General features: G+C 41.7%; 1 protein-coding gene across 16 annotated transcripts in view; it reads left to right on the top strand.

Annotated features, from left to right (window-relative positions):
- Positions 1 to 14,172, top strand: part of LOC309544369 (protein unc-13 homolog A) — a 297,990-nt gene extending 283,818 nt beyond the window's left edge. For all 16 annotated transcript variants that reach the window (XM_082243274.1, XM_082243271.1, XM_082243272.1 and 13 more), the window contains one exon: positions 12,761 to 14,172. In XM_082243274.1, the coding sequence (XP_082099400.1) occupies positions 12,761 to 13,046 (286 nt within the window). In that variant the 3' untranslated portion in view covers positions 13,047 to 14,172. The remainder of the gene's footprint in view (positions 1 to 12,760) is intronic.
- The last annotated feature ends 271 nt before the right edge of the window (positions 14,173 to 14,443 follow it).

Genomic DNA, 14,443 nt, shown 5'->3' with positions numbered 1-14,443 from the left:
CAGAGTCGGTGGGAGGAGAGGACCTGAGAGGAAAGGTAACGGCTTTATTTCAAAAAATCCTCGGGTTAAACCTCTCAGACTCTATAGAATTGGATAGAGTCCATCGGGCTACAGGTTATAAATCCACAGATCCAGACAGGCCAAGGGATGTGGTCTGCAGGATGCATTACTATACCCAAAAAGGAAAAAATCCTAAGGCAAGCATGGGAATCGGGAACAGTAGACCTGGAATGTACAGCTATCAAAATACTACCAGACCTGTCCAAGTCAAAATTGCAGAGGAGAGCCTTACTGCGCCCAGTGTTGGAAGCGGCACGCAAGGAGGGATACACATATCGATGGAGATATCCTTTAGCGGTGACCTTTCGGAAAGAGGCACGAGCACTCACACTGTGGCACCCCACAGAGCTACCAGGCCTTTTTCCTTTTCTGGGGATTCCCCCCATACATGTCTCAAATTGGCTGATTAGCCTACCACGATTGGAAGGCAGGCCGCGAAGGGAACCTACGGCGGAGAAGATGGCCCGGTAGCGTGAGTTATAAATTAAAAATTTGAAAATGCTTAAATATTGGAACATTGACAAATGGAATTTTCTTGCCTATTAAGATGTTGTCTTCCCTATCATATTTTTCTCTATGAGGTTGCACCATTGACTGCTCCTCCCAGACACATGTGAGAGGGGGTCTCTGCCCCATTTTTTTTTTTCTCTCTCTCTCCTTCCTTCTTTTTTATTACTCCTGAGAGCTCACCATACGTAACTATCCCCTCTCTATTGTGATAGACCAGGCCCTAGTGGCCCCCTACCCTGTATCTACACCCCATTATTGCTTGGAACTTTCCCTGACCAACCGGAAGAATATCCCACCCCTCAGCGATAAATGAAGAAATTTTTTTTTCTTGTTATCTTTCAGAGGAGGAAGAAGAGTGGGGACTTAATTCTCTTCTTGCTTTTGGTCCCCCCTCTTATTTTTTGCCTGACCGGGGTTTGGACTATATGGGACTATGGTTTTTTTTTTTCTCTTTTTTCTATAAGGAGGGAGGAGGGGAAGGGGAAAGGGAAAATGTCCATATAAAAACGAATGTGGTGCTCTAGATACTAAATATATAAGATTGAATGGGGGGGAGGGGGGAGTTCGGTGTTAGAGAGGGAGAAATTGTAATGGAATGTATTGAATTGAGTACACCCACTTGTCCCCTCCCCCCCCTAGGAACGAGGGTAATTTAGAAGGGGGCCTATGTATAGAGGGCTGGAGGGGGAGGAGATGAATAATCGACCGCTCTCTGCCTCCCAGGTTGTGGGGGGAAATATATTGAGGGAGGTGCGGATTGTCGTGATTGACTATGTATTGGGGGGGGGAATCTGGTTTGGGGCGGGTTGGGGGTTGGGGGGGAGCCCGGGGGGGGGGGGTGTTATGGAAACCCGGTTTAGTATAGATGTAGAGGGAGATACATTATTAGTTGCAGAGACAAAAAGAGGAATTAAGAAAAACGTTGAAAATTTAAATGGTAATAAATAAGGGAACTAAAGTAGAGATCTATAGAGGTTAATGTATTTCCTCTGAATAAGATTACTAGGGAAATCTGTTTTCAGCGATACCGGTGGTCCCCCCCCCCTGCTTTCTCCCCCTCCCCGGCCCCTTTCCTCCCTCTGCCACCCCCCCCCCCCCCCACGTCCACCTCCCTCTCACCTCCCCCTCCCGTCTGAAAGTACTGGAGATGGGGATACAGAGTGAGGAATATTCAAATATATGGAAAATGCGATGATGGGAGACTTAATTAACTGGATACCCCTATGTGGCAGGTCGGGACATTCAGATAAGATAGGCAAGAGGGTCCAGGACAAATGTTGTAAGACAGAAGTAAGCAATACGGAATGACAGGGTCAGATTGACTCAAACCCCAATTAGGGCAAAAGAAGGGCCGATCGGTGGGAGCCTGGAGATGCCCAAGAGGCTGTTTCCATACCTAGACCCCTACAGGGCAAGCGCCCAACTGTTGGTCTGAGACCACAGGACGCTAAAAACAGCGCATATTCTCTATTTTTTTTCTTTTTTTCTTTTTTTTCTCTTACTGAATCCCCTCTCTCTATTAATTTTTTTTTCTCTCTCTTTTTCCCCCCCACCCCTCTTTTTTCCCTGCCCTATCCCTTCCCCCTGACTAGTTCCAAGCCTCCATATTTCCGCACAATGGACACACTCAAAATATACACGTTAAACGTTAAGGGACTGAACACACCAGAAAAAAGACGAATCCTACTCTCTGAATTGAAAAAATCAGAAATAGATATAGCCTATATACAGGAGACTCATTTCAAAGAAATTAAAACACCAATACTTAAAAACAGATTTTTCCCCCAAGTATACCATTCAACTAGTATGAGCAGTAGAACTAAGGGGGTATCAATAGTGATCTCAGGGAAAATTCCATGGTCATGCACACAGATAATGTCTGATACAGAAGGCAGGTTTCTTTTTGTAAAAGGGAATATAGGAAGTACTAAGGTAACACTAGCCTCAATATACGCCCCAAACACTCAACAAGATGTCTTCCTGGGAAACTGTTTAGAGAAGTTACGAGAATTTCAGGATGGGCAGCTAATCTTGGGTGGAGATATGAATATGCCCTTAATACCATCAGAGGATACATCAACAGGTACATCTTCTATCCCACCCAGAGTACAGAGAAGGGTTGCAAAACAACTATACAGGTCACATTTGATTGACGTGTGGCGATTGCTACATACAGGAGAGAAGGACTTCACCTTTTTCTCCACACCGCATGCATTATACTCCCGGATCGACTACTTTTTGATAACACATTCACAACTATATTCGATCAAATCAGTAATAATCGGCCCTATAACTTGGTCATACCATGCTTCACTAACACTTACATATGCTCTACAAGAAACCCCTTTAGTCAGATCACAAACATGGACTTTAAATATAAGCCTGCTACAAGAAACAGCAGTTATATTTGAGGTGGAGAAAGAACTAGAGCTTTATTTTCAAAACAACGAAGGGGAGGAGATAAGTCCAGGGGTGGTATGGGAGGCCCACAAGGCAGTGATCAGGGGGATATTTATAAAGCATGGTGCACGGCTCAAAAAGCTACGCACAAAACAAATGAATCAACTTACACAGAAACTACATGAATTGGAATCCCGACATAAACATGCCTCTAATGCAGAATAGATGAAAGAAATTTCTAACACTCGTAAACAGATAGTAGACATTTTACAATATAAGGCTAAAGTAGCCTTACAGAGAACCAGAAAGACAATATATGAGTCAGGGGACAAATGTGGGAAAATGTTAGCCAGATCTATACGAGATACAAGAACAAAAACATACATCCCGAAACTTCTCCAAAAAGCCAGAAAATCAAAAAACCAGAAGATATAGCAGAGGAATTCCGGAAGTACTACGAATTACTATACAACCTAGACCCACAAAAACAGGAGTCAGAAGAGATGACTCAATATATTTTCAGATCAGGCATGCCGGGTCTATCAGAGGAGGCGAGGGAGTCGATGTCTGCAAATATATCAATAGAAGAACTTCAGAAAGCAATTAAAAACACTAAATTAGGGAAGGCACCAGGGCCAGATGGCCTACCAATCCAATATTATAAGACACTCTTCCCTAAATTAGGTCAAAAGATGGTGGATCTATTTAATAGATCCTCTGTACAATCACCTGTACACGAAGATATGCTAAGAGCACATATAACGGTGCTACCAAAAGAAGGAAAGGACCCGACAGCATGTCCCAGTTATAGACCTATATCATTACTTAATACAGACTTAAAATTATTTTCCAAAATCATAGCAAGCAGACTGCAGACTCACCTCCCCTCCCTGATACACCTGAACCAAGTGGGCTTCGTGCCCAATAGAGAAGCACGAAATAATACAGTAACAGCCCTTAATCTCCTATATATATAGCCAAAGACTCTAAACAAGCATGCAGTTTTATTGGGACTGATGCTGAAAAGGCATTTGACCAGGTCAGTTGGAAATTTATGTTTAAAGTACTACAACATGTGGGGATCGGAGAAAGGATGCTAAATTGGATAACCCAACTTTATACAAACCCAACTGCCCGAGTCAAAGCAAATGGAGTTCTATCAAAGGAATTTAAGATTTCTAACGGTACAAGGCAGGGATGTCCCCTATCCCCTTTACTATTCACCCTAACGTTAGAGCCCTTCCTATGCGATATACGGAATAACCCAGACATATGGGGAATAAACACAGTGGGCACCCAACAGAAAGTCTCGGCTTATGCAGATAATATGCTTTTTACGCTTACAAACCCACTTATCTCTCTACCTAACCTTTTGTAGGAATTCCGACAGTATGGAGCTTTATCTAATTTGAAAATTAATTTAGGTAAATCCAAAGCGATGGGAATTGGGTTAACTAACGATCTAAGGTCACAATTTTGTGTAAACTATGCCTTGAGATGGACGGGAGAGGCGTTAAAATACCTGGGAACGCTCTTACCGGTAGAGCCGTCCCGGGTGTACACGCTAAACTTCCCACCTCTTATGAATAAAGTAAGGGAACAACTACGAGGGTGGCAAACAGGACTAAATTCATGGTTCGGAAGGTGTAACATCCTTAAAATGGCTATACTACCGAAGTTCCTGTACATGCTTCAGGCGATGCCAATTTCAATACCGTCAAATTATTTTAGACAGATACAATCAGAATTCTCAAAGTTTATATGGAGTCAGAAAAGACCTAGGCTCCAGAGAACACTTATACATCTACCTAAAAAAAATGGGGGTCTGGCAGTCCCAGACATATCAAAATATTACCAGGCAGTACACCTAGGCAGATTCATAGATTGGTGCTGCCATACTGAGACCAAAATATGGCATAATATAGAACAGACGCAAAGTGTTATACCGCTAAAGAGGGCCCATGGTGTCTAGGTCTATTAAATAAGGAGACGATGCAACACCCAACAGTAGGAACTACAATTAAGATATGTAGTAAACTTTTTCGAAATACAGCAATAACTACAAGGGATACACCATTATTCCCTATATTAGGGAACCCAGCATTTATTCCAGGATATCAGGACGTCCAATTCAATAGAATGAGAGAGAGAGGGAAATTCCAGGCATCCCACTTTATAAAGGCGGGTGCTTGGGTAACTGTAAATGAACTGAAGGACCCAGGAGGGGACTTCGGTCTTGACCATTGGAGAGCACTACAATTGAACCACTTCCTACAATCACTTCCACCTCCCACAGAATTTGATAGACCTTTGACGGTTTTTGAGAGAGTGTGCACACAAAAGGGCGCAGTCTCTCACATACTCTCAAAGACATACTCTCTGATAATAGCTCCATCCATAGACTATAGACCTCATTACCTTAGTGGATGGGAGAAGGAACTAGGGACTGTATTTACACCAAAACAAATACAACACATAATAAAATTCACGTTTAAATCTTCGATATGTACAAGAATACAGGAAACAAACTACAAACTACTATCAAGGTGGTATTACACACCAACTAGGCTACACAAATTTTCAGCACAAATACCGGATAGATGCTGGCGGTGTATGGAGGAAAGGGGAAGTCTCTTTCATATATTCTGGCAATGTCCAAAAATAAAGAGATTCTGGTCTCAGATAAAGGAAATAGCCCAGAAATGTACTGAGCATGATATTCCAGAGGACCCTATATTCTTTCTCTTCCACGCACCATAATGGACAGATCGACAATATAAAAAATCGATTTTAAGACACTTTCTAGACTCAGCTAAAGTGTGCATCCCTTTAAGATGGCGGGATTCAAATCCACCAACCATTAATATGTGGATGCATAAAGTGGAGGAAATAAATAAATTTGAGGATATGATCTTAACCGGGCAAGGTAGAAGAGAATTGTATACCAAAAAGTGGGCTATATGGAATTACTTTATAGCCTCAGAGGAAGGGATGGCCCTGAATTAAGGGGGAGGCGGGGGGGTGGGGTGAGGGAAAAGGAGAGAAAGACGATAATAATGGGATAATTTTTTTTTTTTTTTTTCCTCACCAGTCTCTCACCTCATTAGGAGGAGAGAGTCTTATATCTTCTTTAAAAAAACACAACACGTAAATGGGAAGAAACACAATTTTTTTTTCTCCACTGGTGGATGAACCCCAGAAGGGGACACAAGGTGGTGGGATAAAATAACACGGAAGATATGAAAGGAAGAAAGAGAGGGTAGACAAGTGAGATATAGTCCTAGTCACTAAATGGAACAATGAAAATGTTTTAAGACACAAATATACACAGATGAGACAAACACAAATCGCGTTTTTTTTTTTGTTTTTTTTTTTATCTCTCTCTCATCCCCCTCTCTCCTCACTCTCTGATTTCCCTCTGCTAGGGCCTTCCCCCGCCCTTCAGGCCTTCCTGGTCGGAACCTCCTTTTTTACAGAGGCAAAGAAAAATATTAAGTGGCTTAACAGAGAAACACCACAAGGGTTTATGTAATAAAATCAAATACCGTAAGTAGACCCCCTCAGAAGGGGCTTTAGTAGGTCCTATGGACGAGGGAGTCGACGTGGCTTGGGAACTAGTCAGGAGGAAATAATTTTCCAAACATATTCCAAATTAATACCCCCATACCTTTCTTCTCCTTTCCCTCTTCCCCCCTTTGGTTTTTTTTTTTTTTTTCTCTTTTTTCTCTTTTCTTTTTCTCTCTTTCATCCTTATCTTGGTATAGGATATTTTAAAATAGGAAGGAAAATGAGAGAAACAGGGGGGATCAAGGTAATTTATTTTCAATATGGAAAGATACAATCCAAAGCAACAGAGATACGGTTAAAAGCGAATGGTAATGATATATAGACTGTATAAAGATTGTGTCTAAATATTTGTAAAATGTAAACAAGGAATGCTCCCTTTGTTTGTTTCTTTGGCATAAATAAATAAAATGTAATTTGTTGTGTTACATGTTTCTCAGCTGGATCTGGGCATGGGTCAGCTGCAACCCTGACATGACTTACTGGCATTTTGGCTAAAATCCGTCCATCCCACACAGTTTGATATCACAGTTTTTGGGATCTGTGATCAATTGCTTTCAGCGCCAGGAATTGCTTGTATGTGTCTACATAAAGATGGCCTAGGCTATAAGGAGATTGCCAAGACCCTGAAAGTGAGCTGCAGCATGGTGGCCAAGACCATACAGCGGTTTAACAGGATAAGTTCAACTCAGAACAGGACTCGCCATGGTCGACCAAAGAAGTTGAGTGCACGTGCTCAGCGTCATATCCAGAGGTTGTCTTTGGGAAATAGACATATGGGTACTGCCAGCATTGCTGCATAGGTTGAAGGGGTGGGGGGGTCAGCCTGTCAGTGCTCATACCATACGCTGCACACTAAATCAAATTGGTCTGCATGACTGTTGTCCCAGAAGAAACCTCTTCTAAAGATGATGCACGAGAAAGCCGCAAACAGTTTGCTGAAGAAAAGCAGACTAAGGATAGGGATTACTGGAACCATGTCCTGTGGTCTGATGAGACCAAGATAAACTTATTTGGTTCAGATGGTGTCAAGCATATATGGCGGCAACCAGGTGAGGAGTACAAAGACAAGTCTGTCTTGCCTACAGTCAAGCATGGTGGTGGGAGTGTCATGAGTGCTGCTGGCACTGGGGAGCTTCAGTTCATTGAGGGAACCATGAATGCCAACATGTACTGTGACAAACTGAAGCAGAGCATTATCCCCTCTCTTCGGAGACTGGGCTGCAGGGCAGTATTCCAACATGATAAAGACCCCAAACACACCTCCAAGATGACCACTGCCTTGTTTAGGAATCTGAGGGCAAAGGTGATGGACTGGTCAAGCATGTCTCCAGACCTAAACCCTACTGAGCATCTGCGGGGCATCCTCAAACAGAAGGTGGAGGATTGCAAGGTCTCTAATATCCACCAGCTCTGTGATGTCATCATGGAGGAGTGGAAAAGGACTTCAGTGCAACCTGTGAATCTCTGGTGAACTCCATGCCCGAGAGGGTTAAGGCAGTGCTGGAAAATAATGGTGGCCACACAAAATATTGACACTTTGGACCCAAATTGGACATTTTCACTTAGGGGTGTACTCACTTTTGTTGCCAGCAATTTAGACATTAATGGCTGTTTGTTGAGTTATTGTGAGAGGACAGCGAATTTACACTGTTATACAAGCTGTACACTCACTACTTTACATTATAGCAAAGTGTAACTTCTTCAGTGTTGTTACAGTGCCTTGTGAAAGTATTCGGCCCCCTTGAATTTTTCGACCTTTTGCCACATTTCAGGCTTCAAACATAAAGATATAAAACTGTAATTTTTTGTGAAGAATCAACAACAAGTGGGACACAATCATGAAGTGGAACGAAATTTATTGGATATTTCAAACTTTTTTAACAAATAAAAAACTGAAAAATTTGGGCTTGCAAAATTATTCAGCCCCCTTAAGTTAATACTTTGTAGTGCCACCTTTTGCTGCAATTACAACTGTAAGTCGCTTGGGGTATGTCTCTATCCGTTTTGCACATCGAGAGACTGAAATTTTTGCCCATTCCTCCTTGCAAAACAGCTCAAGCTCAGTGAGGTTGGATGGAGAGCGTTTGTGAACAGCAGTTTTCAGTTCTTTCCACAGATTCTCGATTGGATTCAGGTCTGGACTTTGACTTGGCCATTCTAACACCTAGATATGTTTATTTGTGAACCATTCCATTGCAGATTTTTCTTTATGTTTTGGATCATTGTCTTGTTGGAAGACAAATCTCCGTCCCAGTCTCAGGTCTTTTGCAGACTCTATCAGGTTTTCTTCCAGAATGGTCCTGTATTTGGCTCCATCAATCTTCCCATCAATTTTAACCATCTTCCCTGTCCCTGCTGAAGAAAAGCAGGCCCAGACCATGATGCTGCCACCACCATTTTTGACAGTGGGGATATTGTGTTCAGGGTGATGAGCTGTGTTGCTTTTACGCAAAAAATAACGTTATGCATTGTTGCCAAAAAGTTCAATTTTGGTTTCATCTGACCAGAGCACCTTCTTTCACATGTTTGGTGTGTCTCCCAGGTGGCTTGTGGCAAACTTTAAACAACACTTTTTATGGATATCTTTAAGAAATGGCTTTCTTCTTGCCACTCTTCCATAAAGGCCAGATTTGTGCAGTATACGACTGATTGTTGTCCTATGGACAGAGTCTCCCACCTCAGCTGTAGATCTCTGCAGTTCATCCAGAGTGATCATGGGCCTCTTGGCTGCATCTCTGATCAGTCTTCTCCTTGTATGAGCTGAAAGTTTAGAGGGGCGGCCAGGTCTTCGTAGATTTGCAGTGGTCTGATACTCCTTCCATTTCAATATTATCGCTTGAACAGTGCTCCTTGAGATGTTTAAAGCTTGGGAAATCTTTTTGTATCCAAATCCGGCTTTAAACTTCTCCACAACAGTATCTCGGACCTGCCTGGTGTGTTCCTTGTTCCTCATTATGCTCTCTGCGCTTTAAACGGACCTCTGAGACTATCACAGTGCAGGGGCATTTATACGGAGACTTGATTACACACAGGTGGATTCTATTTATCATCATTAGTCATTTAGGTCAACATTGGATCATTCAGAGATCCTCACTGAACTTCTGGAGAGAGTTTGCTGCACTGAAAGTAAAGGGGCTGAATAATTTTGCACACCCAATTTTTCAGTTTTTTATTTGTTAACAAAGTTTAAAATATCCAATAATTTTCGTTCCACTTCATGATTGTGTCCCACTTGTTGTTGATTCTTCACAAAAAATTACAGTTTTGTATCTTTATGTTTGAAGCCTGAAATGTGGCAAAAGGTCGAAAAGTTCAAGGGGGCCGAATACTTTCGCAAGGCACTGTACATGAAAAGATATAATAAAATATTTATAAAAATGTGTAGGGTGTACTTACTTTTGTGAGATACTGTAACTGGACATGTTCTGTAATGCTGAAGACATGTTACCCCTCATCCAAGTAGTTTCCTCAATTTTAATAAGTGTGAGGCACATACAAAAGCTTTTATAGCCACATGGGTAACTCCTTTGACTTAATTCATTACCATGGGGTCAAGAAATGTGCCAAGGAAAATGCTGAATGTCCAAGAACAAGATAGGGTGGTAAAGTATGTGAAACCACCCTGTTTTCATTTGCATTATTAAATCATTTTGCTGGCAGGAAATCTGGGGCAGGTGTTAACTTTTCAATTTACATTACTGAAGGTGTGATTTGTTGTTTAAATACTAGGGTAAAGATGGTAAAAATGCATTTTATGAGAATGAGATGTGGTGTTGGAGGTTCCCATCCCACAATACAGTTTGCCGTATTTTGTTGTGTCGCTCTCTATGTGTTAATGCATTGTATTTTCTAGAACTGACTTGCTCTGTTCCTTATTGTATTTGGGGACATTGTGTGCTATTCTATCCTGTGTAGTATGATTTTGACTGCAAATGCATGTAACATACAGTATCTTTTTTTTCTCTTATATTTTTATTGTTTGCCTTCAGTAAACTAAAAATCACATACAGAAATAATAACAAACATTCAATAATACTTTCTTTTACCCCCCCATCCTCTCCCACCTCTCCATGTCCCGTTTGAAATCATTATATTACCTAACCAGCCATTTTAAATATTTGCTATCTCGGGTGCCAGACCTGGAGTTTCAAACCATGCTTTCCATATTTTTTCAAAGTTTTTCTAGCTTGATACAAGCATCTTAAAACTGCTGTTCACTTAGCCCCAAAACCCACTCCCTGCTCTATGTACCCCAATACACATAGTACCGGATCCAATTGTAAATTTATTTCAAACAGTGAGTTTATTTTATCCAGCACCTCCTCCCAGTATCTATGTAACTTGGGGCACCGCCAAAGCATATGAATCAGCTTTACATCTGGGACAGGATGCATCCAGTCATCCCCCAAAGGAAAACAATATTTTTGGCGTATAATATGCTCTATGGATAATGTAAAACTGTGTGAGTTTTTGGGCTGCTGAAAGGGATAATGTATCTATTGGGGTTACTATGCCATCCCATTGTACATCTGTTAATTTTCCCACATCCTCCTCCTATTAACAGTATCTAGTTTACTGTCTTCTACTGTCCATATTTTAGTAAACCTATGTGAAATAGTTTAGATAGGCATTGTTTCTGCTAAATGTCAATTGCTGTTGAGTGGGTATTGCTGTAGTGATGCCCTGGCTCCATCCTAATTCTCCCACAGACCCACGTAGAGCAAGATGCAAAGACCAAAGATGGTCATGGTATCTCTTTTTTCCTTTTATTTTTAGAGAAATCTGATAAATCCTCAGGTACATGTAAAATAGGGGAAGAAATAGTGGTTACGACTAAGCGGAAGACTCCGTGAAACGCGTCAACCGCCGTGCTTTCTTTTCTTCCATGTCTCCGACTGTTGTGGTCACATTTTGGATGGTTTTATCTTTTTGATTTCAATAAATTTGGATTTTAACTTTTTGCATCTTCAACCGGTTGTGCGGCTTTTTGTACCCCTCCATTGCTGCTGTCAGGACTGCGGATCCTTGCCTGCACCTGGGTTGGATGTATTTGGGACTACTCCCTCACCTGAGCGGTTCATTTCTCTCCTGATACCCGCACTGGCTTCCCTGCTGACGATCGGGGGCAGGAGCGCCCCGCTGGCGGCACTCGCTCGCCCCCTAGCCTCCTGAGAGCGAGCGACATAGAGCTACCTCTCTTTGCCCAGGAGCAGCTGCCTACCGCAGTAAATCTGCGACTAGCGGTCGTCAAGTGGTTAAAGTAATGCAGAGTAATGTATTGCAAAAAATGGCCTGGTCATTAAGGGGGTAAAACCTTCCGGGGCTGAAGTGGTTAATGTTGCTAGCATATAGTTAGCATAGCTATTTACTATAAAGTCTACTGTCCACAATAAAGCTTCACAGGGGTGTGAAAAGTTATGAAAGCCTGTTTTAATTCACATAGTTGCAATGGTGTCACAGTGTCTTTGTACAAGTTACCAAAATGAAGTACTATGTAACTATGCAATGAAAACATTTTCTTGCTGTTTTCCTCGTATTTCCAAACCAGTTATAGGGTCTACCATCCAAATATTTGCCAAACACAAGCGAAGAAACCTGCAATACACAGTCCAGTTTAGTGAGGACTGCACAGACCTGTACGATGGGAAGAAAAAACGGATCTACAAACACATGGCCCAGCATATGTGGATGAACTCTGCATATTGCCCTTTTAACATCTTTACTCCTGAGAATGGACAACAATTCACACCAATTGTGTAACTTGCACAATTAACACATGTCCCAGACACAGTGACACCATTGCAAATGTGAATTAGAATCAGGGTTTCAAAATTTGTCACACCCCGAGACGTTTTATTGTGGACAGTCGACATCTGTCTTGATACATTTCATAAAACCATCCATGATGATTTAATTAAGATAAAGTAACATGTGACTAAGTGCTGGGGTATGTTATGGATACTAATTAGAACTGAGGAAGCCAATTGGGTGAGTGGTACAAGTGACAACTACCAACTGTCCCTATGCTACCTTTGCAACACCTGTACCTAAAATACATGTGACCTTCATCTATTTTATTTTCATATCCAGACACAGTATAATTTTAAATTTGTTTTTTAGCAACTCATTATTATAGAAACACTTTGATGCATAATTAAATGGTTAGAGTATTTAAGGTTTTTGTTTTATAATTATGTCTAACCCTTTCTTTTACTTTTTGTAGTACACTGGGGAGTGAAAATGGACCAGAATGCTATGAACTTCAGGTGTGTGTGAAAGATTACTGCTTTGCACGTGAAGACCGAACAGTAGGCACAGCTGTTATGCAGCTGAGAGATCTAGCACAAAGAGGTAGCTGTGCCTGCTGGCTGCCACTTGGACGACGTATTCATATGGATGAGACAGGACTAACTATTTTAAGAATTTTGTCCCAGCGCAACAATGATGAGGTGGCCAAAGAATTTGTCAAACTCAAATCTGACACTCGCTCTCCTGAGGAGGGGAGCTAGGGAGGTTGGGTCCATCTTCCATACCTTCAATGACAAGATTACCCTTTCTACTGCCTTGCATCCCAGGCCCAGATTGTAGATAGTTTAAATATTTAAAAAAAAAATACATTTTGAAACACATTTAACCAAGTCACTGCCAGTAGTGCTTGCCAAGCTCTGCATAATGCTAATCTGCCTTCCTGGCAGTGACATGGATAAGGTGTACACAAATACACACCACCAAGGGCTGCGTTTATATGTGCCATTGTGTTAATGTTCGCCCTGAACTACATAAGCACAGTGGTTAGGGGGCCTTAACCCATGTCCTGCATCAAACTGCTGGGCAGTTAACTGCACCCTGGCAGTGGGAGGATTAGCAGTTTGAAAAACCACGTGTCCCTAAAAAAGGGGTACAGTAGTCACTATCCCTTCCTTGACTTGTCCGTTTAAGTTGCCTGCACCTCACCTGCTGTGTATATAGGATCTTCCTGTACCAGTGTCTTATTCTGTGCATTGGTGCTGCATGGGTATTAGTTTTCTATGAAACAACCACCCTAAACCTTTATCCCCAACGCTCTTGGTAAACCCTTTCCACCTCATGCCTGTTTTAAAGCCTTGGACTGCAAAAAGGACACTGCCAACTGCTCAGCACCTCTACCCTATCCTTAAAATGCCCTAATAATCCAGCACTGAAACAGGCTTACAAGTCCCAGATTCTGATCAGGACAAGAAGGGCAAAACATCCTAAGTTCCCACCACATACTGCACAAGGGGTTGACACTCCCATATGATTAGAGAAATGTGGCATGCTGTTTGGAAGGAAAATGCTGATGATATCCCTTTGCCTCTGACCTGTCCATTGTGTACAGAATATTCCTCCTCCTTTTCCTTCCTCCTGGGTGCATGTGAAAATGTTTTGCACTAACTTGGACATTTTTGGTCTCTGTAAAAATATTTTATTATAACAGCCATTAAATAGAAATAAAGAAAGGAATGTGCATTTGATGTTTTACGTTTTCATCCGAAGTGTACATCAGCAGCAAAGAAGAGTGGGGCGGTTGCCTATACCAACCAGTCTGATTTCTAGTTTTATTTTCCAGTGACATTTATTTTTTTCATATAATAATAAAATTAATAATAACTAGAAGTGTGCCAATTCCTTTAAGCTAATTTCAAGAGGTGTGGATTTACTTAAGTGTAAGGACGCATTCACACTATTATGCTATGTTAGAGCGTGCAGGGTAATATGTGGTATGCCATGCATTAAAGTGAATTGTGGTAAGTCAGTCCATTCATTTCACTGAGCTGCCTAACACACCAAAAAAAAAGAGCATGTAGCATATTACACATGTTGGTTTGATGTGGTGCCATTCATTTTTTTATGGCACCCCTACGCAGCTTGCCAACAAACGGGTGTT

This window comes from Pelophylax lessonae, assembly GCF_965119305.1.
Source record: "Pelophylax lessonae genome assembly, chromosome: 1".
NCBI lineage: Eukaryota > Metazoa > Chordata > Amphibia > Anura > Ranidae > Pelophylax > Pelophylax lessonae.
The sequence above is the reverse complement of the archived record's forward strand: the minus strand, read 5'-3'. Positions and strand labels throughout refer to the sequence as shown.